Genomic DNA, 22,115 nt, shown 5'->3' with positions numbered 1-22,115 from the left:
CCACACCACCCTCTGGAGAGCCCTGCGGTTGAGGGCGGTGCAGTTGCCGTACCAGGCGGTGATACAGCCCGACAGGATGCTCTCAATTGCGCATTTGTAAAATCTTGTGAGGGTTATAGGTGCCAAGCCAAATTTATTCAGCCTCCTGAGGTTGAAGAGGCGCCTTCTTCACCACACTGTCTGTGTGGGTGGATAATTTCAGTTTGTCCGTGATGTGTACGCCGAGGAACTTGAAGCTCTCCACGTTCTCCACTGTGGTCCCGTCGATGTGGATAAGGGGTGCTCCATCTGCTGTTTCCTGAAGTCCACGATCAGCTCCTTTGTTTTGTTGACGTTGGGTGAGATGTTATTTTCCTGGCACCACACTCCCAGGGCCCTCACCTCCTCCCTGTAGGCTGTCTCGTCATTGTTCATAATCCGGCCTACTACTGTTGTGTCGTCTGAAAACTTGATGATTGAGTTGGAGGAGTGCATAGCCACACAGTCATGTGTGAACAGGGAGTACAGGAGGGGGCTGAGCACGCATCCTTGTGGGGAGGATCAGCGAAGTGGAAGTGTTATTTCCTACCTTCACCACCTGGGGGAGGCCCATCAGGAAGTCCAGGACCCAGTTGCACAGGGCAGGGTTCAGACTCAGAGTACAGACTCGAGCTTAATGACGAGCTTGGAGGGTACCATGGTGTTGAATGTTGAGCTATAGTCAATGAACAGCATTCTTACATAGGTAGTCCTCTTGTCCAGATTGACAAGTGCAGTGTGCAGTGTGATGGCAATTGTATCGTCTGGGTGTCAGGTAAGATAGAGTTGATATGATCCTTGAATAGTCTCTCAAAGCACTTCATGACGAAAGAAGTGAGTGCTATGGGGTGATAGTAAATTAGTTCAGTTACCTTTGCTTTCTTGGGTACAGTAACAATGTTGGACATCTTGAAGCATGTGGGAACAGTAGACTGGGATAGGGAGAGATTGAATATGTCCTTAAACACTCCAGCCAGCTAGTTTGTGCATGCTCTGAGGAAGCAGCTCTAGGGATGCCGTCTGGGCCGGCAGCCTTGCAAGGGTTAACACGCTTAAATATCTTACTCACGTTGCCCATGGAGAAGGAAAGCCCTTGGTGCTGGTCCTTGGTAGCGGACCACGTCGGTGGCACTGTGTTATCCTCAAAGCATGCAAAGAAGGTGTTTAGCTTGTCCGGGAACAAGACATTGTCCGTGACGTGGCTGGTTTTCCCTTTGTATACCGTGATTGTCTGTAGACCCTGTCACATAGGTCTCGTGTGTGAGCCATTGAATTGCGACTCCACTTTGTCTCTGTACTGACGTTTTGCCTGTTTGATTGCCTTGCAGAGTCACCTTGCCATGTTTAAATGTGATTGTTCACACTTTCAGTTTTGCGTGAATGCTGCCATCCACGGTTTCTGGTTAGGGTAGGTTTAAATAGTCACAGTGGGTACAACATCTCCTATACACTTCTTGATAAACTCAGTCACCGTATCAGTGTATTCGTGTATGTTGTTCTTGGAGGCTACCCGGGACATATCCCATTCCGCGTGATCAAAACAATCTTGAAGCGTGTATTCCGATTGGTCAGACCAGCGTTGAATAGTCCTTAGCACAGGTACTTCCTGTTTGAGTATCTGCCTATAGGAAGGGAGGAGCAAAATGGAGTTGTGATCAGATTTGCTGAAGGGAGGGTGGGGGAGGGCCTTGTAGGCATCCCGGAAGTTGGAGTAGAAGTGGTTGAGTGTTTTAGCAGTGCGAATACTACGAACAATGTTCTGTTAGAACTTGGTAACATTTTTCTCAAATTGGCTTTTTTTAAATCCCCAGCTACAATAAATGCAGCCTTAGGATATATGGTTTCCAGTTTGCATAAAGTCCAGAGAAGTTCTTTGAGGGCCGTCGTGGTATCGGCTTGAGGGGGAATATACACGGCTGTGACTATAACCAAAGATAATTCTCTTGGGAGGTAAACATTTGATTGTGAGGTATTCTACGTCGGGTGAACAAAAGGACTTGAGTTCCTGTATGTTATCACAATCACATCATGAGTAGTTAATCATGAAACATGCACCCCCACCCATCTTCTTCCCAGAGAGATATTTATTCATGTCTGCGTGATGAACTGAGAACACAACTGGCTGTACGGACTCAGACAGTATATCCCGAGAGAGCCATGTTTCTATGAAACAGAGTATGTTACAATCCCTGATATCTCTCTGGAAGGAAATCCTCGCACCGTGCTCATGTCACGTTCTGACCTTTATTTCCTTTGTTTTGTCATTATTTAATATGGTCAGGGCGTGAGTTGGGGTGGGCAGTCTATGTTTGTTTTTCTATGATTTGGGTATTTCTATGTTTCGGCCTAGTATGGTTCTCAATCAGAGGCAGGTGTCATTAGTTGTCTCTGATTGAGAATCATACTTAGGTAGCCTGGGTTTCACTGTGTGTTTGTGGGGGATTGTTCCTGTCTCTGTGTTTGCACCAGATAGGGCTGTTTAGGTTTTCTCACGTTTATTGTTTTTGTTAGTCTATTCATGTATAGTTTTTTCTTTATTAATAAACATGAATAGAAACCACGCTGCATTTTGGTCCGCCTCTCCTTCACCTCAAGAAAACCGTTACAACTCATCAACTTTATTATCCAGAGACTGAACATTAGCGAGTAATAGACTCGGAAGCGGTGGGTGTTGTGCGTACCTCTTTTCCGCCTGCAGTGTTTTGGAACAGCCTCTGGAATCAGTTAAATTGCCCTGGGGGGTACGAACAAAGGATCCGATTCGGGAAAGTCGTATTCTTGGTCGTAATGTTGGTAATGATGGTGAATTATCTCCAGGGAGAACTTGTCCACTTCCCCAATCTTCTGGTGCAAACGCAGGGAGACAAAGCTGTTCCCAACCATGTTGATTTCTTCCAGAAGCTGATGGATAACTTCAAGGCTCGCTTTAATGATTTCACTTTGGAATAGAACTGCTTCTGCTCATTGTCAGAAGAAGCAAAACAGATCTTCAGGTGGGTAGATGTTAAATCACTATAAATGGAGTGATGGACCCTGTCACATTCTGGGAAAGATAATGCCTGCAGCTGATGTCCATGTTCTCAAGAAACTGGCACTAAATCCTGACCATGTTTGGCTCCACATACAGCGGTTTATCAGCCGTCTCCACAATTAACTTCATTAAAAACAATTCCCGCACCAGGCTCACCAGTGAACACCTGCACCAGTGTCTGAGTTGCTCTCACACCATTTGTGCCTAAGTTCAAAGCATTGGCAGGAGACAGAAAGTGTAATTTATCTCATTAATGCAGGGCAAGGCCCAGAGTGACTTATACATGAATATTGCATGGCCCACAGTGACATTCTGTGCATTAAGATTATTATTTTTGTTCAAATTTTTTTTTTACGTTGTTCTTCAGAAAACATGCACTTTATTTTATTTAAATGTTTTGTTCCTCAGCAATGTTGATGCAATTTTGCGCATGTTTGCATTTGAAAGAAATTGTAATTCATTCAAATTCTTAGTCTCATTTAATGTACATTTAATATAACAACATGCTTCCTAAATCCTAGATGACTATGTTTGTCACTACGCAGTACCACAGTGCTGATAAAGGACAATATCCATCCGTACCTTTGCCATCTAGGGAATTTGGGTCACTGGACCTTCTCAATTAGTGGTACCCCTGTTCTAGGGAAGGAAAGATGTTGAAGAGGAAGAGGTGTCATAGAGGTCGGCCTACAGGATGTGATCTAGATGGAATTTTTCTCAATTGGCCTTTTCGGCATTCCTTGCTCCTTGCCTCATTCCCAACCATATTGAACAAGAAGATCCAAGGTCCCTTTCCTTGGACCTTCTTCTCCAATGCCTTTTGAGAAAAAGGGGTGACGAGACGATGTGAGGTGTTATGGAAAGATGAAGTGAGAAAGGAGTGGGTGAGGAGAGAAGATGACTACTTACTTGGCGAGTTTCATCTCAATCTGCTGGCGTATATCCTGACGCTCCTGTTCGGTCCGTGCCGGGAAGATATTCCGGTCTTCCAGCTCCTCCTTGCTGGGCCGATTCCGAAGCTTCACTGTCAACAGCTCCTTCCTTAGCCTGCGAGGTAGTGTACCTGCGCACACACACACAAACGACATCAGCGATCACTTCAAGATCACTCTCACAGGACAGAAACCTAACCTAAAATGTTCACACGCAACTTAAACCTTATTGTAAATCACGTGGACCTCTCAAGTTTAGGAGAGTCCATAATGCCCACCAAAAAAAAAAGCTTTTTACATTTGTCAGATTAAAACTGCTGTGTCTGCCATTTGTGTCTCTGTTTTCCCCCAAAAAGTTTAACACAGGAGTTAGAAAGTTAAAAAATGAAAGTCTATTTTTGAATTGTTATACAGTTGAAGTCAGAAGTTTACATACACTTATGTTGGAGTCATAAAAACTCATTTTTCAACCACTCCACAAATTTCTTGTTAACAAACTATAGTTTTGGCAAGTCGGTTAGGACATCTACTTTGTGCATGACACAAGTCATTTTTCCAACAATTGTTTACAAACAGATTATTTCACTTATAAGTCACTGTATCACAATTCCAGGGGGTCAGAAGTTTGCATACACTAAGTTGACTTTGCCTTTAAACAGCTTGGAAAATTCCCCAAAATGATGTCATGGATTTAGAAGCTTCTGATAGGCTAATTGACATAATTTGAGTCAATTTGAGGTGTACCTGTGGATGTATTTCAAGGCCTTCCTTCAAACTCCGTGACTCTTTGTTTGACATCATGGGAAAATCAAATTAAATCAGCAAATACCTCAGAAACCAAATTGTAGACTTCCACGAGTCTGGTTCATCCTTGGGAGCAATTTCCAAACACCTGAAGGTACCACGTTCATCTGTACAAACAATAGTACGCAAGTATAAACACCATGGGACCACGCAGCTGTCATACCACTCTGGAAGGAGACGCGTTCTGTCTCCTAGAGATGAACATAGTTTGGTGCGAAAAGTGCAAATCAATCCCAGAACAACAGCAAAGGACCTTGTGAAGATGCTGGAGGAAACAGGTACAAAAGTATCTATAAGTATCTATATCCACAGTAAATATGTAAATATGTCAACATAACCTAAAACATAACCTAAAAGGCCGCAAGCCTCAGCAAGGAAGAAGACACTGCTCCAAAACCGCCATAAAAAAGCCAGATTACGGTTTGCAACTGCACATGGGGACAAAGATCGTACTTTTTGGAGAAATGTCCTCTGGTCTGATGAAACAAAAGTAGAACTGTTTGGCCATAATGACCATCGTTATGTTTTGAGGAAAAGGGGGAGGCTTGCAAGCCGAAGAACACCATGCCAACCGTAAAGCATGGGGGTGGCAACATCATGTTGTGGAGGTGCTTTGCTGCAGGAGGGACTGGTGCACTTCACAAAATAGATGGCTTCATGAGAGAGGAAAATATGTGTATATATTGAAGCAACATCTCAAGATATCAGTCAGGAAGTTAAAGCTTGGTCGCAAATGGGTCTTCCAAATGGACAATGACCCCAAGCATACTTCCAAAGTTGTCTTAAGGACTACAAAGTCAAGTTGGCTTAAGGACAACAAAGTCAAGCTATTGGAGTGGCCATCACAAAGCCCTGACCTCAATCCTATAGAATGTGGGCAGAACTGAAAAATCGTGTGTGAGCAAGGAGGCCTGAAAACCTGACTCAGTTACACCAGCCCTGTCAGGAGGAATGGGCCAAAATTCACCCAACTTATTGTGGGAAGCTAGTGGAAGGCTACCCAAAACATTTGATTCAAGTTAAACAATTTGCTACTATGCTAATGCTACTAATTGAGTGTATGTACATTTCTGACCCACTGGGAACGTGATGAAAGAAATATAAGATGAAATACATCATTCTCTCTACTATTATTCTGACATTTCACATTCTTAAAATTAAGTGGTGATCCTAACTGACCTAAGACAGGGAATGTTACTAGGATTAGATGTCAGGAATTGTGAAAAACTGAGTTTAAATGTATTTGGCTAAGGTGTATGTATGTATGTAAACTTACGACTTCAACTGTATATTGCTTGGGAATTAGTTTAACAAGGGGGATGTCATTAATCTATGTTGTTGATTTGGTGGATATCATTGTATGCGATCTTTCCTTTAAGAATGGACACACCGGAGATGACAGAGTCGTTCCAGTCGTCCTGATCATGGGGGAGGCCCGAGCTGTCGGAGAAGCACTGGTCCAGCCGCACGTTCTCCTTGTTCTCCTCCGCCTCCATCTTCCTCTCCGCTTGGTGGAGCCAGTCGACAAAGCCACCACCCGCCACCGACTGATTCTCCGAGCTGGAGGAGCGAGAAATCCGCCCGTCAGATCGCCGCCAAGGGGGCGAGCACGGCTCAGCAGGCCCATGCACACTGAGGGGACACGGGAGGGAGGAGGGAATGTGGGGGTTAACAGAACAGGGGGGGGGGGTTAATGGATGGGTGAGCAAGGCAGTGCAGGTCTTATGGGAGGTAGCATTGGGTCATTTTGAAAGGTAACAGGTTGGAGTTAACATGGATGGGTGAGCATGTGGTGAAGATACCATAGGAGTGAACACTGGGTTCTTCAATTATGGGATAGTGAAAATGCAACATGGCGGTAGTAAGCTAATTGGCTGCAACATCACTGAAAGGAATGATGTTGAGGTTAGATGTGGGGTTGAACATTAAGTAACGCTTTATTCAACACCAGTAGGTATACTGCATCATGATTCAGTTATAATGCATTGTAAGATATGAGAATGTCTATTCGCATGTGTGACAGTGTTTATAATGTCTTGTCATCGTCTCATAATGAGCCTGACTAAATACCAGCCATTTTGAGTCAGTGGAACTGTTGATACAGAGACCTAACATATTATAATAAACTTTATTTTAAGACATTATAAAGGCTCATATATGCTTATAACAAGTTATAAAGAATTCTACCCACAGGCATTAAGTTTTACCAAACATTAGAGACAACATGAATGCCCGGTCACATGATGGGGAGATTATATGGCTGTTTGCTGTGACTGTGTTGTGCCCCTCACCTTTCTTGCCGATTCGCCTTTGAGGCAAAGGCTCGTTGTAGTTCTTCCATGATACAGCTAGGGGGCATTGGAGGGTGCATAATATTGGTGAGGTGAGGAGACCCTGAGGGGTTGGAGTGGGGCCCTCGCAGGGACACCATGGGGGCCAGGCTATCGGGAGTCCTGGGAGGCTCCTTAGGCAGGAAAGAGTTGGCCAAGTGTGAGGACACAGGGGATGGGTCTGAAGGACAAAGAAAGACAAAGGTCAGGTATCTACTGTACTTTGTATTTGTTTATGCATACATGTGTATAGATGACCTTAAGTACAATGTAAAAACTGATACCAATGATGTTTAGATGATGATGACTCCAAATGAAAATCTGTACTTTGTTTGTCTATGACAGCACAGTGTCTCAAAATTATTTGAATGGTCCACAATAGGTACGTTTACATGTACAGGAATAATTCCATGTTAAAATGTTTATGGCAGTAGGCAGATTATGCAATTGTCATGTAAACACCTTACTCGGCTTATCTTAATCGGTGTAAAGTCAAAAAATGAAGTAAGCATACGCCGATTAAAACACCTGGTTTTCTGAGCAATCTTTCAAATGATTAGGGCGTGTAAACACCTTAATGGGTGTTCCAGCTGTGTATTTGATCTTTGCATGTGCCTGCACCAGCCGGGCGAGCCGAGTTAGGAACAACTGAATGTATGGGTCTTAGAAGTCATTTTCAGAATCAAATCAAATCAAATCAAATGTTATTTGTCACATACACATGGTTAGCAGATGTTAATGCGAGTGTAGAGAAATGCTTGTGCTTCTAGTTCCGACAATGCAGTAATAACCAACAAGTAATCTCACTAACAATTCCTAAACTACTGTCTTATACACAGTGTAAGGGGATAAAGAATATGTACATAAGGATATATGAATGAGTGATGGTACAGAGCAGCATAGGCAAGATACAGTAGATGGTATCGAGTACAGTATATACATATGAGATGAGTATGTAAACAAAGTGGCATAGTTAAAGTGGCTAGTGATACATGTATTACATAAGGATGCAGTCGATGATATAGAGTATAGAGTACAGTATATACGTATGCATATGGGATGAATAATGTAGGGTAAGTAACATTATATAAGGTAGCATTGTTTAAAGTGGCTAGTGATATATTTACATCATTTCCCATCAATTCCCATTATTAAAGTGGCTGGAGTTGAGTCAGTGTCAGTGTGTTGGCAGCAGCCACTCAATGTTAGTGGTGGCTGTTTAACAGTCTGATGGCTTTGAGATAGAAGCTGTTTTTCAGTCTCTCGGTCCCAGCTTTGATGCACCTGTACTGACCTCGCCTTCTGGATGATAGCGGGGTGAACAGGCAGTGGCTCGGGTGGTTGATGTCCTTGATGATCTTTATGGCCTTCCTGTAACATCGGGTGGTGTAGGTGTCCTGGAGGGCAGGTAGTTTGCCCCGGTGATGCGTTGTGCAGACCTCACTACCCTCTGGAGAGCCTTACGGTTGAGGGTGGAGCAGTTGCCGTACCAGGCGGTGATACAGCCCGCCAGGATGCTCTCGATTGTGCATCTGTAGAAGTTTGTGAGTGCTTTTGGTGACAAGCCGAATTTCTTCAGCCTCCTGAGGTTGAAGAGGCACTGCTGCGCCTTCTTCACGATGCTGTCTGTGTGAGTGGACCAATTCAGTTTGTCTGTGATGTGTATGCCGAGGAACTTAAAACTTGCTACCCTCTCCACTACTGTTCCATCGATGTGGATAGGGGGGTGTTCCCTCTGCTGTTTCCTGAAGTCCACAATCATCTCCTTAGTTTTGTTGACGTTGAGTGTGAGGTTATTTTCCTGACACCACACTCCGAGGGCCCTCACTTCCTCCCTGTAGGCCGTCTCGTCGTTGTTGGTAATCAAGCCTACCACTGTTGTGTCGTCCACAAACTTGATGATTGAGTTGGAGGCGTGCGTGGCCACCCAGTCGTGGGTGAACAGGGAGTACAGGAGAGGGCTCAGAACGCACCCTTGTGGGGCCCCAGTGTTGAGGATCAGCGGGGAGGAGATGTTGTTACCTACCCTCACCACCTGGGGGCGGCCCGTCAGGAAGTCCAGTACCCAGTTGCACAGGGCGGGGTCGAGACCCAGGGTCTCGAGCTTGATGACGAGCTTGGAGGGTACTATGGTGTTGAATGCCGAGCTGTACTCGATGAACAGCATAGGTATTCTCACATAGGTATTCCTCTTGAAGCAGATGGGTTAGGGCAGTGTGCAGTGTGGTTGAGATTGCATCGTCTGTGGACCATGCATGCTTCCCAGAAATAACATGGTCCATGTTGCAGAACGTTTATTTTGATTGCCGATGTTTTGCATTTATCAGAGTGCCATCAGGTAGCCTGATTGCAGATGTATCCATGTAAACAGGATTATTAGGGAAATCGGCCTCCTTGCAAAGCATGTAAACGCTTTAATTGAACTATTATATTAATCTGACTATCCACCATAATCGCATGCTCAATGTGAATCTTAAAAACTATTACTCTCGCGGTATGGGTGGTCCATCCTCTTCATGCGCAGATGTGTGATCCTTTGGTGTGTTGTGTACAGTATAGGTAGCAGATGTCAGCTAGTTAGCTGTATGTGCTCGTAGTACCCATCATGCCATGACAAAGTAGTATTACCCTCAGCCAAACAAAACTATTGGTACGGTAATGGTAGGAAGGAAGCATGCTCGCTTTTGTAGTTTTGTGTCATTGGTGATGTGAGATTGAATCCTGGTCGGCCGTACATGGATAGTCTCCGTCACATGTTTTTGGGTGTTTGTGTGCTTGTACATGTGGGGTTCACACTACCATTGTCTGAGTGTGCAGTGCAGTACATGTGTATGTATTTGCTGGCCGATGTGTTTTGGCATGATGGTCCCTTCCTAATTATATACTCCAACCGTGTTAATTCCATTTCAATCAATTCCAATTTTTCTCAATGCTTTTCAATGAGAAAAAATTGGAATCGTAATGAGCTCGATTCGAATTGACCCCTACCCTGATACACTACACTCGTCTACTCACCCTCGCCACTGCTCAGCTGTGGCATCACCGGTTTGGCCGCTACTGGAGGTGGCGTGGTTCCTCGAGGTATTTCCTCTTCTAGTCTCTCCTCCTTCTCCTCTATTCCCTCCTGGACCTCGTCGGAGGCATCGGCACTAGGCTGCGCCTCCTCTTCTCCCTCCTCTTCTGTTTTCTGACTGCTCTCCTCCTCTGGCTCACAATCCTCTGGAGGCGCAGCCGCTGAAAGACATTTGTTTAATTGAGTTAAATCAAAGTTTAATCAGGTGCCATCATTCACAGTGAGATAGTTGTTGTCAGTGAATGAACCATGCTATTATAAGTACCATTCTGGTTGTTTATACATTATCTCCGTTGCCCCCTAGTGGCTCTTGTGAGTATCATGTGGTTAAACGTAACCTACTTTGAATAATTTGTACAGTATAAGAACATGAATACTAAAATGGTGATCTCTCCATATCATAGATCATGTATCTTAGTTTTTCCTATTGTAAATAATGTCAAAAGTTTATTAATAATTGTTCACAATTATAAATAAAAAATAGAAGATATATTTTGAAAGTCTATATAGTCCCTTTGACATGCCTATAAACTATTATCAAAGATACACACGAAGGATTCAGTCGAAGTCCATGGCCCTCTGTAAGTTTGATTACTCTGAAATGTGTCACTGGCTAAATCAATACGGTTGATGGTAGACTTCACGGCATAAAAGGCTAAGTTCAGTACATTCAGCTCATATTCATAATTTGATTTAGAATCCAGAATGCTGGAGTATATAGCCCAAATAAATAAAAAATGCTTCACTGTCAAAATACTGAGGACTGTAGCTCCACCTTGCCCTATGACAGGCTAGGAGGTGGAAGTTTTATCATATATACAGTGCCTTGCGAAAGTATTCGGCCCCCTTGAACTTTGCGACCTTTTGCCACATTTCAAGCTTATAAAGATATAAAACTGTATTTTTTTGTGAAGAATCAACAACAAGTGGGACACAATCATGAAGTGGAACGACATTTATTGGATATTTCAAACTTTTTTAACAAATCAAAAACTGAAAAATTGGGCGTGCAAAATTATTCAGCCCCCTTAAGTGAATACTTTGTAGCGCCACCTTTTGCTGTGATTACAGCTGTAAGTCGCTTAGGGTATGCCTCTATCAGTTTTGCACATCGAGAGACTGAATTTTTTTCCCATTCCTCCTTGCAAAACAGCTCGAGGTCAGTGAGGTTGGATGGAGAACATTTGTGAACAGCAGTTTTCAGTTCTTTCCACAGATTCTCGATTGGATTCAGGTCTGGACTTTGACTTGGCCATTCTAACACCTGGATATGTTTATTTTTGAACCATTCCATTGTAGATTTTGCTTTATGTTTTGGATCATTGTCTTGTTGGAAGCAAATCTCTGTCCCAGTCTCAGGTCTTTTGCAGACTCCATCAGGTTTTCTTCCAGAATGGTCTTGTATTTGGCTCCATCCATCTTCCCATCAATTTTAACCATCTTCCCTGTCCTTGCTTAAGAAAAGCAGGCCCAAACCATGATGCTGCCACCACCATGTTTGACAGTGGGTATGGTGTGTTCAGGGTGATGAGCTGTGTTGCTTTTACGCCAAACATAACGTTTTGCATTGTTGCCAAAAAGTTCAATTTTGGTTTCATCTGACCAGAGCACCTTCTTCCACATGTTTGGTGTGTCTCCCAGGTGGCTTGTGGCAAACTTTAAATTACACTTTTTATGGATATCTTTAAGAAATGGCTTTCTTCTTGCCACTCTTCCACAAAGGCCAGATTTGTGCAATATACGACTGATTGTTGTCCTATGGACAGAGTCTCCCACCTCAGCTGTAGATCTCTGCAGTTCTTCCAGAGTGATCATGGGCCTCTTGGCTGCATCTCTGATCAGTCTTCTCCTTGTTTGAGCTGAAAGTTTAGAGGGACGGCCAGGTCTTGGTAGATTTGCAGTGGTCTGATACTCCTTCCATTTCAATATTATCGCTTGCACAGTGCTCCTTGGGATGTTTAAAGCTTGGGAAATCTTTTTGTATCCAAATCCGGCTTTAAACGTCTTCTGTAAACAGTATCTCGGACCTGCCTGGTGTGTTCCTTGTTCTTCATGATGCTCTCTGCGCTTTTAACGGACCTCTGAGACTATCACAGTGCAGGTGCATTTATACGGAGACTTGATTACACACAGGTGGATTGTATTTATCATCATTAGTCATTTAGGTCAACATTGGATCATTCAGAGATCCTCACTGAACTTCTGGAGAGAGTTTGCTGCACTGAAAGTAAAGGGGCTGAATAATTTTGCACGCCCAATTTTTCAGTTTTTGATTTGTTAAAAAAGTTTGAAATATCCAATAAATGTCGTTCCACTTCATGATTGTGTCCCACTTGTTGTTGATTCTTCACAAAAAAATACAGTTTTATATCTTTATGTTTGAAGCCTGAAATGTGGCAAAAGGTCGCAAAGTTCAAGGGGGCCGAATACTTTCGCAAGGCACTGTACCAATCAAATCCTCTCAGATCTCCATAAGTGCATAATAAACCATAGGATTTAGGATTGGGTCTTAGTTTTCTTTGTAGGGTTGTTGGGCTGTCCTACCTGGCGGGGGGAGTTCCTCCTCTGGGCCCAGGTACTCCACACTGCTGACCGTGAGAGTGGCGCTGAGAGACCCCCCAAAACTCCCCAACATGCCTGTCCCGTCTGAGGAGCCCTGCAAGGGGGAGCCGGGCTCGGGAGAGATGCACCCACTGGACAAAGCCACATCTGCAGGGAGACAACATACAGGGCTTAGTCTGCAGTATTCTACAAGTTTTACCTTCTATTTCACGCTCATGGTCTCCATAGCATGACTACATTACATTATTTTCATATTGGGTTTGATTTCAATCACTTTTTGACCACACCCCTTTAGATTTGAACAAAACTTTCCATACATACAGTGCCTTCTGAAAGTATTCAGACCCCTTGACTTTTTCCAAATTTTGTTAAGTTACAGCCTTACTCAAAAAGGGATTAAAAATAAAATAAAAACTCAGCAATCACACACAATACCCCATAATGACAGAACAAGAACTGCTTTTTAGAAATTTTTGCAAATGTATTACAAAATAAAAAACAGAAATACCTTATTTACATAAATATTGAGACTCGCTATGCTATGCTATGACTATGCTATGAGACTAGAAATTGAGTTCAGGTGAATCCTGTTGCCATTGGCCATCCTTGAGATGTTTCTACAACTTGATTGGAGTGCACCTGTGGTAAATTCAATTGATTTGACATGATTAGGAAAGGCACACACCTGTCTATATAAGGTCACACAGTTGACAGTGCACGTTAAAGCAAAAACCAAGCCATGAGGTTGAAGGAATTGTCTGTAGAGCTGCGAAACAGGATTGTGTTAAGGCACAGATCTGGGGAAGGGTTTCAAAACATTGTTGCAGCATTTAAGGTCGCCAAGAACAAAGTGGCCTCCATAATTCTTAAATGGAGGAAGCTTGGAACCACCAAGACTCTTCCTAGAGCTGGACCGACCGGTCAAACTGAACAATCAGGGGAGAAGGGCCTTGGTCAGGGAGGTCACCAATAACCTTAGTCACTCTGACAGCTCCAGTGTTCCTCTGTGATGGGAGAACATTCCAGAAGGACAACCATCTCTGCATCACTCCACCTATCAGGCCTTTATGGTAGAGACGCCAGACAGAAGCTACTCCTCAGTGAAAGACACATAACAGCCCGCTTGGAGTTTGCCAAAAGTCATCTTAAGGAGTCTCAGACCAGGAGAAACAAGATTATCTGCTCTAATGAAACCAAGATTTAACTCTTTGGCCTGAATACCAAACGTCATTTCTAGAGGAAACCTGGCACCATCCCTACAGTGAAGCATGGTGGTGGCAGCATCATGCTGTGGGGACGTTTTCAGAGGCAGGGACTGGGAGACTAGTCAGGATTTAGGCCAAGATGAGTGGAGCAAAGTACAGAGAGATCCTTGATGAAAACCTGCTCCAGAGCGCTCAGGACCTCAGACTGGGGTAAAGGTTCACCTTCCAACAGGACAACGACCCTAATCACACAGCCAAGACAACGCAGGAGTGGCTTCGGGACAAGTCTCTGGATGTCCTTGAGAGGCCCAGCCACAGCCCAGACTTGAAACCGATTAAACATCTCTGGAAAGATCTGAAAATAGCTGTGCAGCAATGCTCCCCATCCAACCCAACAGAGCTTGAGAGGATCTGCAGAGAACAATGGGAGAAACTCCCCAAATACAGGTGTGCCAAGCTTGTAGCATCATACCCATGAAGACTCGATGCTGTAGTCGCTGCCAAAGGTGCTTCAACAAAGTATTGAGTAAAGGGTCTGAATACTTATGTAAATGTAATATTTGAGTTTTTATAAATTTGCTAACATTTCTATAAAGCTGTGTTTGCTTTGTCACTATGGGGTTTTGTGTGTAGATTGATGAGGGGGAAAATCAATTCACACACCAATTAGGATAATATTTTAGGTAGCCTAGTGGTTAGAGTGTTGGGCCAGTAACCAAAAGGTTGCTGGATCAAATCCCCGAGCTGACAAGGTAAATAAATATCTGTTCTGCTCCTGAACAAGACAGTTGACCCACTGTTCCCCGGGAGGGCATCATTGTAAACAAGAATTTGTTCTTAACTGACATGCCTAGTTAAATAAAGGATAAATACAAAAATACTGTATGTATTAATTTGTGGATGGCCACCATTTCATATGAGATGAATTACAATTTGTATTATATGTTACGAATTAGCAAAACATGTACACTGTCTTACAAAATTGCAAAATGCATGATTTGTTACGAATTCTAGCAAGGTGGCTAACGTTAGCTAGCTAGGCTAGGGGCTAGGGTTAAGTTTAGGAGTTAGGTTTAAGGGTTAGGGTTAGCTAAAAGGGTTAAGGTTAGCTTAAAAGGTTAAGGTTAGGGAAGTGGTAGCTATACGTGATGAGATTCAAGCTTGACGTTCGTGCTATACACCCACCCATTTTTGTTTGTGCATACGTTGTAGCTTAGACCCTAATTTGCATCACCTGTGGTGTTTGTGTTGTGCCTGCAATCGGTTGAGACTTAGCATACTCTTGAATAGAGAATCAGAGAATGTTAACTTGAATGGGAATATAATTTGTTTTAAATTGTCGATCTTCCATAGGAAACCTATTGAAATCATAGAAATATAGATAATAGAATATACATTTGCATTTAAGTTGACATTCGGGCGGGGGATAGACCAGCAGACATCTTGTGGTAGTTTTAAATGTCAATGGTGTACCAGCTAAACTGTAGTGGCCTGAAGTGATTGAAATGACACGCACCCTGTATTCAAGGGTATGCAGCTGTCTCAACCGATGACGTGCACAACACAAACACCTCAGATGATGAAAATTAGGGTCTAAGCTACAGCATATGCGAAAATTAAATCCATCAGAGTTTACACGCTAAGAAAATGCATGTTAAAGGTTAAAAAATAAATTATAAAATAGTTTGACTACCCTGATTGTTGTAAGCTTTTAAATGATATCAAACCGTTAATATTCTTCATTGATGAAGACATGGATGTCTCATGGTATGGTGGGGTATGCAATATGGGTGCGGTCAAAAAGTGATTCATTTCAAATGGAACGACCCTATTCTGAAATGGCTTCCTTTTTTGTGTCCTTTCTTTCATGACCCCTGATCTGACAGAAATGGAGAGTCCTATTTGGGGTCATGGTAAGTTGAGATAGAGGAAGCCATTTTAAATATTTGGGGAATTACTCAAGTCCCTTTACTCCTAATCTACTACGCCTGCATGTGTGCATGTTTGTGTAGTTTCCATCTCTCTCTCTCTCTCTCTCTCTCTCTCTCTCTCTCTCTCTCTCTCTCTCTCTCTCTCTCTCTCTCTCTCTCTCTCTCTCTCTCACACACACACACACACACACACACACACACACACACACACACACACACACACACACACACACACACACACACACACACACACACACACACACACACACGCGCGCACCTGTGGAGCTCTGCTTCAGCTTCTCGTTTTTCTTTTTCCTCCACTTCCAGGGTTTGAAGATGCGCCCCAGGCTGGCCAGCTTGCTGTTGCGGCGGATGGGCGGGGTGTGGACCCCCGACACCAGGCAGCCAGTATGCAGCACCCTCTGATGGTCCATCACCTCCACTGCAACCAGAGAGGTGTGTAGCAGACAGGGAGGATGGATATTAGTTAGCAGTCAATTATGCAAATCATGTCATGTGTCAATGTTCACCCTATTCATTATGCAGATGAAACCTACTTTTGGCCACAAGGCCACAGGCCCACACAACAGCTGCACTGATGTACACTGTAGTCTTACTGATGTGTTGTGTTCATATTCAATTGCAAAGAAACAGGGTACATACATAGGAAATGTACAATGAATAGACCAGAAAGAATCCAAGCGATAAACATTAGTGTGACTAAACCCACAACAACAGGAACAGGCAGGAGGCAGACATTTTGGTTTCTGTAGTCAGTACAGGCTACAGAGGCTTTCAACAAAACCGGGGGAAAAGGACGGGAAAACCTCACTTCACTGAGGAACTGAGTGTTGTTGGAGTACAGTGGAGGAGAGGGAGGGTGGACAGAGCCCCGATGCCGTGTGCAACATGCCTCGTTCTCTCTCTCTCTCTCTACAAATGCATGGGATGGGATGGGATGTGGGGGAGAAGTGGGCTCTGGAGTTTGACCCCAAATAATGGAGAAACGAGTCAGTTGACTGGCACGCACGTCTGGCCGACTAACTGTCAACCAGCACACAACGGAATCCAGGTCAAGCCTGAAGACGCGCGGCAGCGAGCACAGCGAGATTAGAGAAGGGGGAGGAGGTAGGAAGGAGGGGGGGGGGCATTGCTGTTGCCATGGCGACAACATCCAGATGCTGCAGTCAGTCGGTGGAGAGGAGCCTCCTTGGAGGCAGAGCAGCCCAACTGCATGCAGGGAAGGGGGTAAGCAGCATGGAGGAGGTCAGTGAGTAGAAAAGGGGAGGGGGGGGTGGCGAGGTGGGAGGGAGGAGAGGAGAGTTGAGGGGGGATTCTAGGCTGTTGCCATACGGAAGGAGAATTTCCAGTAGCCAATCAGAGCCCAGTAATTCATAATGTATATCAAGTATTTCTACATTTTCCATAGAGGGAAACCTGTTTAAAAAATGGAGTAACAGATAACATTGAATTTGGAGAAAGCTCAGAATTTGTTTCTTCACCGGATGGGGATATATTAAAAAAGTGTGTAAAATTTCCATCTTGAATGGGCTGTACCACATGTGGTGAACAATACAATTTCAATTAATATGCTAATGTACATTTGGATGAATTAAATCCATGTATCGTGTTTAGGCAGCACCCCATTTCTTTGCAGTTATGTACATAGTCCACAGTATGTATTAGTCTTCCAGCTGCTGCGAGTGTTTAGCCTACAAGTGCTAAAAGTCTGGAAGACTTACCCAACCTATCACATTTAGGCTCAATACATTGTGTGTGGAAAAAAGGGAGATTTTATGATTGCAGCATAAGAAGTGTTCATGAGAGTCCAATGATTTTCATAGTAGACTCTGCATACAGTATTCTAGATTTCACACGTGCTAGTCTCCTATAAACTTTAAGAAGGATGTTTTAAATATGAAGAATATAGCAGACATCCATATTCATTGCAATGTTACTGAATAATAATGAGGATTCAATAAAGAATCCTAGTGTACTAAACTCAGAACTACAGTGGTACTGCATGTCAAGGAGGACCCCACCCCGTTTAACCATGCTGTCAGTGAATTCAAAACCGGAATATTTTTACAGAGAACACCTGCTCTGTATAGCTCCACAGCTAGTATTTTACTGTGCAAGTAAGGAGAACAAAGCAAATGTAATTTTAACTGCCATTATGGTTTGCCACTCATGTACATATGACAGGACAGATTCAAAATTCAACATGAAAAAGATTTGAGCTACATCTAACCCTCCTAAAATAATATGTGGTATCACTGCTGCACATCCGATGTCAATACACTCTGTTTTCCTGTGACTCCAGTGTCTCTTTGAATCACGGCAAAGTGCACAATCAACAGAGATATGTGTGACGCTCAAAATGTATATTTTCAAGCATGATTGACAGTGTTGTGAGGTTACTGTTGTACGGTCACAATAAAACGATTAAAAAAAACCTACAACTTCGTTTGCATCTTAATATGTTGTAATGTATACCCTGTTAGTGTGGAAGCTGTGGTAACTAAGAGTTCTTCAAATTGTGTGATTATAATCACAACAATTGTGCCCTGCTGACTGGCCAAGATGAACTCCCTCACTGTTCACACACTTAAAGACCAGGGTCATGTTCCTACCAAACGGCAGAAAACAGATTGAAACAAGGAGGGACTAGTTAGACTTGTCCAATAATAAATGCTGGTTTTCCAATGCAGATCATTAATAAAATGTGTTATGTTGTGTGCGTTAATGAACACAACCCTGCTCTGTATTTGGTGCTACTTAGCTTGCCTTTCCCTGACATATCTCAGTAATACGTTACACTGAGTGAGATACTGCCAGCTCTAACAAATAATTGCAATTCATTTCCAGCTGTCTCTCTAATGACTAAAGTAAATAGACATAAAACATGACTGACAGAATGCATGACTGACAGAATGCATGACTGACAGAATGCATGACTGACAGAATGCATGCCAGACAGAATGCATGCCAGACAGAATGCATGACTGACAGAATGCATGACTGACAGTATGCATGACTGACAGAATGCATGACTGACAGAATGCATGACAGACAATGCATGACTGACAGAATGCATGACAGACACGATTGTAACTAAAAGGCTGTTGTCCTAAGGTAGAGTTGAAAGGTGGGCTGTTCATAGGTGCAATGACATAAGTAGGCCAAACATATGCCTTATGAGCGTGTTTCAAGGGCATTGTTGAAGGACACTTCATGGTGCAATATCACAGTTGATGGAGGTCACACACACCATATACAGTACACATGGCTTGTCGAGTGACATGTCTCAAATCCCACATAGTGAAAACGAATGGATCCACCAACCTTCAGAAATCAATTCAAAGCTCAGGATATGGCTTTGTCTAGATATTTACATGTCAATTCCTCCATCATGCCCTCTGATAGGCCAGGTGGACTTGTTGCCATATCGCTTTCACCTATCGAATCGTCTCATATCTATCCAAGTGTATAGGGGGTAGGGGCTAGAGGTTGATTTGGGATTCAGGGTCTCTCAGGTCAGCTCTGTTCAAATCCATTCCTCCCACCCCCCTCACCCTCTTCACTCGGAGGACTAAACAATGTACCCTTCAACAGGCCACTTCCTTACCCACTGCCATGCTATGCCATGCCAGCTAACCTCCTCACTTACCCCCCTGGCATTGCAACTGTGCTGCCATCTGGCCATGGCCAGTCACAGTCTGAGCACACAGCTCAGAAGAGAGTGAGAGGATGCTTGTGTCTATGCTTCCTAGTGAGCAGCCACACATTGATTTAAGACCCCTGATCTGAGAGAGACTAGCGAGCACCTGCACCACCATTACACAAAGGGAGGTGAGAGTTCAGAGGGACCCGGTCTTTATGAAGAGTCCATGCTAGCAACTGGTCCCTTATATCTCAGTTATTGCATAGTACTGCATTGAATGATAACATTGTATAATTGCATCTTTTTCAGATGCCAAAAATCTGAATTATCTGATAATTCCACTAACAGGCCAAATAGGGTTGACCAAGAGTAGATTTGGGCTGCTATTTTTTATATATATATATATTTATATATATACAGTGCCTAGTGAAAGTCTACACACCCCTTGCACAGTCTTCATATTTTGCTGCCTAAACATTTAATCTAAAAAGGGATTAAATTATTTTTCCTACAGTTCTACACAACCTACTTTTTTTCCAGAGTGAAAGAAAGTCATAGAACATTTTCCAGATGAATTAGAAGAAAAAAAGAGAATGTCTTGATGTCTTCACACCCCAGAGTTAATACTTGGTGGAAACACCTTTGGCAGCCATTAGAGCTGTGAATTGTTTTGAATAATATTCTACCAACTTTGCACAACTCTCAGGGCAACATATGTCCATTGTTTTTGTCAAAATTGCTTCCACCAAGGATTAATTCTGGGGTGTAAAGACATATGCAATCAATACATCCTCATTTTGTACTTCTAAGTCATTTGGAAAATGTTCTATAGTTTGTCCTTCACTTTGAAAATGTGGAGTAGGTTAGTGAATAGATAGTGAAAAAATCTACTTGAATCCCATTTAAGATGTTATTTTAAGGCAGCAAAATGTGAAGACTGTGCAAGTGATGTCCCCTTAGATTGATGAGGAATTGAAACATGTTATGGTTGAGAAAGGTATAGCAAATAAACCTGGCAGCACAACCGATTGGCAAAGAAACTATATATATATATAATAAATAAATAAAAAAAATATAAAGAATGATAGTAAAAAGCTTTGGAGCACCTTTAAATTACATTTTGGGAAAAAAAGCTAATTCATCACAAAACCCACTGATATTGCCAAATACTTTAATGATTTATTCGTTGGCAAGATTAGCAAACTTAGGCATGACATGCCAGCAACAAACACTGACACTACACATCCAATTATATCTGACCAAATTCTGAAAGACAAGCATTGTACTTTTCAATTCCGTAAAGTGAGTGTGGAAGAGGTGAAAAAATTATTGTTGTCTATCAACAATGACAACAATGACAGACAAGGGTCTGACAACCTGGATGGAAAATTACTGAGGATAATAGCGGACAGTATTGCCGCTACTATTTGCCATATTGTCACGTTCTGACCTTAGTTCTTTTGTTATGTTTTAGTATGGTCAGGGCGTGAGTTGGGTGGGTTGTCTATGTTTGTTTTTCTATGAGTTGGTATTTCTGTGGTTGGCCTGGTATGGTTCTCAATCAGAGCCAGCTGTCAATCGTTGTCCCTGATTGAGAACCATACTTAGGCAGCCTGTTTTCACCCTTGATTTGTGGGTGATTATTTTCGTATTTAGTTTCGTATCTGTACCAGACAGAACTGTTTCGGTTTCATTTCGTTCTATTGTTGGTTTTGTATTTTAGTGTTCTGAGTTCTATTAAAGAATATGAACACTTACCACGCTACGCATTGGTCCTCACCTTCTTCCACCACAGACAACCGTTACGCATATCTTCAATTTAAGCCTACTAAAAAGTGTGTGCTCTCGGGCCTGGAGGGAAGCAAAAGTCATTCCGCTACCCAAGAATAGTAAAGCCCCCTTTACTGGCTCAAATAGCCGACCAATCAGCCTGTTACCAACCCTTAGTAAACTTCTGGAAAAAAAGGTTTGACCAGATACAATGCTATTTTACAGTAAACAAGTTATCAGCACGCTTATAGGGAAGGACATTCAACAGGCACAGCACATACACAAATTACTGATATTTGGCTGAGAGAAATTGATGATACAGATATCGTGGGGGCTGTTTCGTTTGACTTCAGTGCGGCTTTTGACTTTATCAATCAGAGTCTGCGGCTGGAAAAACATATGTGTTATGGCTTTACACCCCCTGCAATATTGTGGATAAAGAGTTACTTGTCTAACAGAACACAGAGGGTGTTCTTTAATGGAAGCCTTGCCAACATAATCCCGGTAGAATCAGGAATTCCCCAGGATAGCTGTTTAGACCCTTACTTTTTTCAATCTTTACTAATGACATGCCACTGGCTTTGAGTCAAGCCAGAGTGTTTATGTACACAGATGACTCAACACTATACATGTCAGCTACTACAGCAACTGAAATGACTGCAACACTCAACAAAGAGATGCATTTAGTTTCAGAATGGGTGGCAAGGAATAAGTTAGTCTTAAATATTTCCAAAACTAAAAACATTGCATTTGGGACAAATCATTCACTACACCCTATAAACCACAACTAAATAT

The 22,115-nt window shown here is 42.9% G+C and overlaps 1 protein-coding gene across 1 annotated transcript in view; it reads right to left on the bottom strand.

Annotated features, from left to right (window-relative positions):
* LOC135527601 (phosphatase and actin regulator 3-like) overlaps window positions 1–22,115 on the bottom strand; it is a 57,821-nt gene that overhangs the window by 17,849 nt on the left and 17,857 nt on the right. The window contains exons 2-7 of the mRNA XM_064956092.1: window positions 16,164–16,328; window positions 12,733–12,897; window positions 10,131–10,349; window positions 7,077–7,296; window positions 6,176–6,417; window positions 3,959–4,112 (exon numbers count right to left, since the gene is read on the bottom strand). Coding sequence (XP_064812164.1) covers window positions 3,959–4,112; window positions 6,176–6,417; window positions 7,077–7,296; window positions 10,131–10,349; window positions 12,733–12,897; window positions 16,164–16,328 — 1,165 coding nt within the window. The remainder of the gene's footprint in view (window positions 1–3,958; window positions 4,113–6,175; window positions 6,418–7,076; window positions 7,297–10,130; window positions 10,350–12,732; window positions 12,898–16,163; window positions 16,329–22,115) is intronic.

The sequence above is a fragment of the Oncorhynchus masou genome, chromosome 33 (genome assembly GCF_036934945.1).
Source record: "Oncorhynchus masou masou isolate Uvic2021 chromosome 33, UVic_Omas_1.1, whole genome shotgun sequence".
Classification (NCBI taxonomy): domain Eukaryota; kingdom Metazoa; phylum Chordata; class Actinopteri; order Salmoniformes; family Salmonidae; genus Oncorhynchus; species Oncorhynchus masou.
Note: the sequence above shows the minus strand (reverse complement) of the source record. Positions and strands in the feature narration are given on the sequence as shown.